Source organism: Sycon ciliatum, chromosome 8 (genome assembly GCF_964019385.1).
Source record: "Sycon ciliatum chromosome 8, ocSycCili1.1, whole genome shotgun sequence".
Classification (NCBI taxonomy): domain Eukaryota; kingdom Metazoa; phylum Porifera; class Calcarea; order Leucosolenida; family Sycettidae; genus Sycon; species Sycon ciliatum.
In genome coordinates, this window is record NC_088650.1 from 28,158,466 (window position 1) to 28,161,334 (window position 2,869).

Consider the following 2,869-nt stretch of genomic DNA (forward strand, 5'->3'; position numbering starts at 1 on the left):
GGGCATGCGTGGCAGTGTTCATATCAAGGTGAGAGATGGATATATAAATACAATACTCATGCAACGGAGGCGAAGGCTGTGTAGCCGGTACATCGAGTTTCACACATTTCAGCGATCATCAGGCGGCAGCATTTGACATTCTCCATTGTATGTGTATACTGCTCTGTACATTTGTGCATTGGGCAATCTGCTTCGAGCTGCCTCAACCAGCCTTATTTGTAATTCTCACAATAAAGGCGTGTGATTGCGGTAGATTGGAATTGAACCTGCCTCATTTTTGTATTTCGGAACCCAGCTCTCCTTTTTCAGACTGCACGATAATGACATGTATTTGAAAGACACAGAGTAAAGTTTGCTCATTGAGCATTTGGTACTTTTGAACAGTATCTTTAAGAGTAACCACAGAAGTGCTTCAAATAAAGGGTTTTATGTACAACTATATCAGCACGCGATTCTGCGAGTCTTCCAGATTTTCGCCAAGGAGGCATCATCAGAGAAATAGGTTTGAGGATGACCTACCGGGCGAAATTTGGTAGAAGTGAACCACCTTGTGTAGCCAGGGACGAAAAGCAGGTGCATGCAAGTTGCCATGCTGCTATGTCGTCATTTCCACGTCAGTAACAAACTGCCGCTGATAACCCCACACTATTATGTGGCGCCTTACGAATACGTTAGTCTGGGGTTGTTGGATAACATGTATTACATTTGATGGGGTGATTCAGGGGCTGAAGGAGTCACCTTGTCGCAGCCATGATGTGTAACAATACATCATGAAATTACGCCATTGCTATTGATATGGCAACGTCATTCATGTGTAAAATTAAGAAGGGAGGACCAAAGGACTATCTGAGTCTGATCATTCATGTTTCTTCTTCTTTTCCGGTATCAAAAGGTGCCGCTGCTGATTGCCAAGCACGGACTTGAGGGACTGGATGCCATGTGCCGTGAGAAGAACTGCCAGGCCCGCGGTACCATGGGAGAACACACTCAGGTATGCTGATACACGCATGTGGTGCTTGCTCTTTCCAGTATTATGAGTCTGTATGATTGATTAAATATTTTGCTTCGCCCATTCAACCGGGACCTTAGCCCGATTACTTCATAATAGAAAAGAGTTTTGGGTGGACACACACATTTCAGTCTCACTGCAAATCTGAACCAATTCCATTAGTAAACAACGTTTCGGCACATGGCCATCATCAGGTAACTGAACAATGACCAACGTATTAGATACAGTTAATTTTGATGATGAATCCAATATTTATCATCAAACCCGGACTTCTGAGCACAACTGTTCCCCTTCCACTGTGTGTCTAAGCTCCATGTTTATACATGTTGAGCGCTGTGAGTGTAAGGCTGGTGTACTGCACACTAGTAAGTTATGTTCGTACACTGTTAGGGAAAAAATCACCCCCCCCCCCCCCCCTCCTTCGCCTGAACCATCAGCCTAAATGCATCCTTTTAAGGACACTTGCCTTTGTTCATTAGGTAGAGCGGAGTAGTGTGGCAACCACCTCCACCGAGCTGGTCCTGTGTGGCTGTCCGTATTTACAAACATGTTTTAGATCATCACATACTGTCTACAGACAAGTGATTTTACACCTCAACCGTATCCAGACCGGAGTCCCTTAAATATAGTATCGATCACAATCATACAACTAGAGACTAACATATGAATTTGTTGTGCGATTCGCGGTTGTTCCCCTGCAGGTGATCGATCGTATTGATGTCAGCAACTGGCGTCGCCTTGGTTTCCCGGAGTACCAGCTGGTGGACAACATGATCGAAACCGTAAACCTTCTAGCACAGATGGAAGATGAGCTGGAAGCCCAGGCTTGACTCAAAAGCAATCTGTAGTCGATGGTGTACACCCAATCTGCAAGTCCGACGCCGCCAGCCGCACTCCTGTATCTTACTAGGCATGAGTGACGTTCCATTTTTTGATTGTGTACTAGTATCACAGGCCGCCTGTCTTGGACGTTCCATGATTATACAATGTACGTTACGGAGTACAGTTACTGTCGAACGTGATTGGACCCCATTATCTTCAGTGTCATCATGACTGTCCTTCTCAAGTCGAGAAAGTCTTGATCTAGACAGTAGCATATCCAATGTTCTGATTTTGCTTTCCGTTTTCTTTTTTTCTTTTTTGTGAAATCCTTTTAGAGACAACATCAATTTTGTGCCTTTGATTTCTGCTAGTGCGACTAATTGCTAAGATATGTCCCGCACGAGTCCTGCACGAGTCCTGATTGTATTATTGTATAATTATCATTCAATAGACATAATTATTATTTGTTATGAAGATCGGTTGCATATTAGTTGCATATTAGTTGTTGGTTGTGATTAGTGCACGGATCTGATGGTGTCTGGTGAGGATCAGTTCTGACTCATTTCGCCAATAGCTTCCCACATCTAAGACACTAGGATATGACTGTCATGCAGACATCGAGTCCTTTAGTTCGAAGAAACTCGTACGCAAGTGTGTGGTTTCATGAGCCAGAACAAGAATGATGCACTGACGTTGTGAAACGGGCCCCATTGGCATTGCAAATGTACAACGCATTCAATTAATGTAATCAGGGCTTTGATAGGCAAAACAGCTGTCAGAAGGAAATGTTTTACCCGTGACCCCTTCGTTGTTTGAAGTTATTGGTGTGAGTAATGGCTACCGAGGGTAGCAATGGTCGGCTTTAGAGCGCATGGAGGAGGAGAGTTCGTTTCTTGTATTATTCAACAGCCGAAAGGTACCGTTCAACAGTTTATTGATAGGGCTTGTTGTTATAATAATAATAATCTTTATTTCAGGATTACCCAAAGGCTGACGCCTATTGGGGATCTCCTATTTGTGACTGTAGTCAGTAGTGAG

General features: G+C 43.8%; 1 protein-coding gene across 1 annotated transcript in view; it reads left to right on the forward strand.

Moving 5' to 3' along the window:
* The window catches only part of LOC135822585 (arginine kinase-like), an 8,150-nt gene extending 5,823 nt beyond the window's left edge, over nt 1-2,327 (forward strand). The window contains exons 6-8 of the mRNA XM_065335389.1: nt 1-28; nt 893-991; nt 1,711-2,327. The exon at nt 1-28 is cut by the window's left edge and continues 149 nt beyond it. Of these exons, the coding sequence (XP_065191461.1) occupies nt 1-28; nt 893-991; nt 1,711-1,839 (256 nt within the window). The 3' untranslated portion in view covers nt 1,840-2,327. The remainder of the gene's footprint in view (nt 29-892; nt 992-1,710) is intronic.
* The last annotated feature ends 542 nt before the right edge of the window (nt 2,328-2,869 follow it).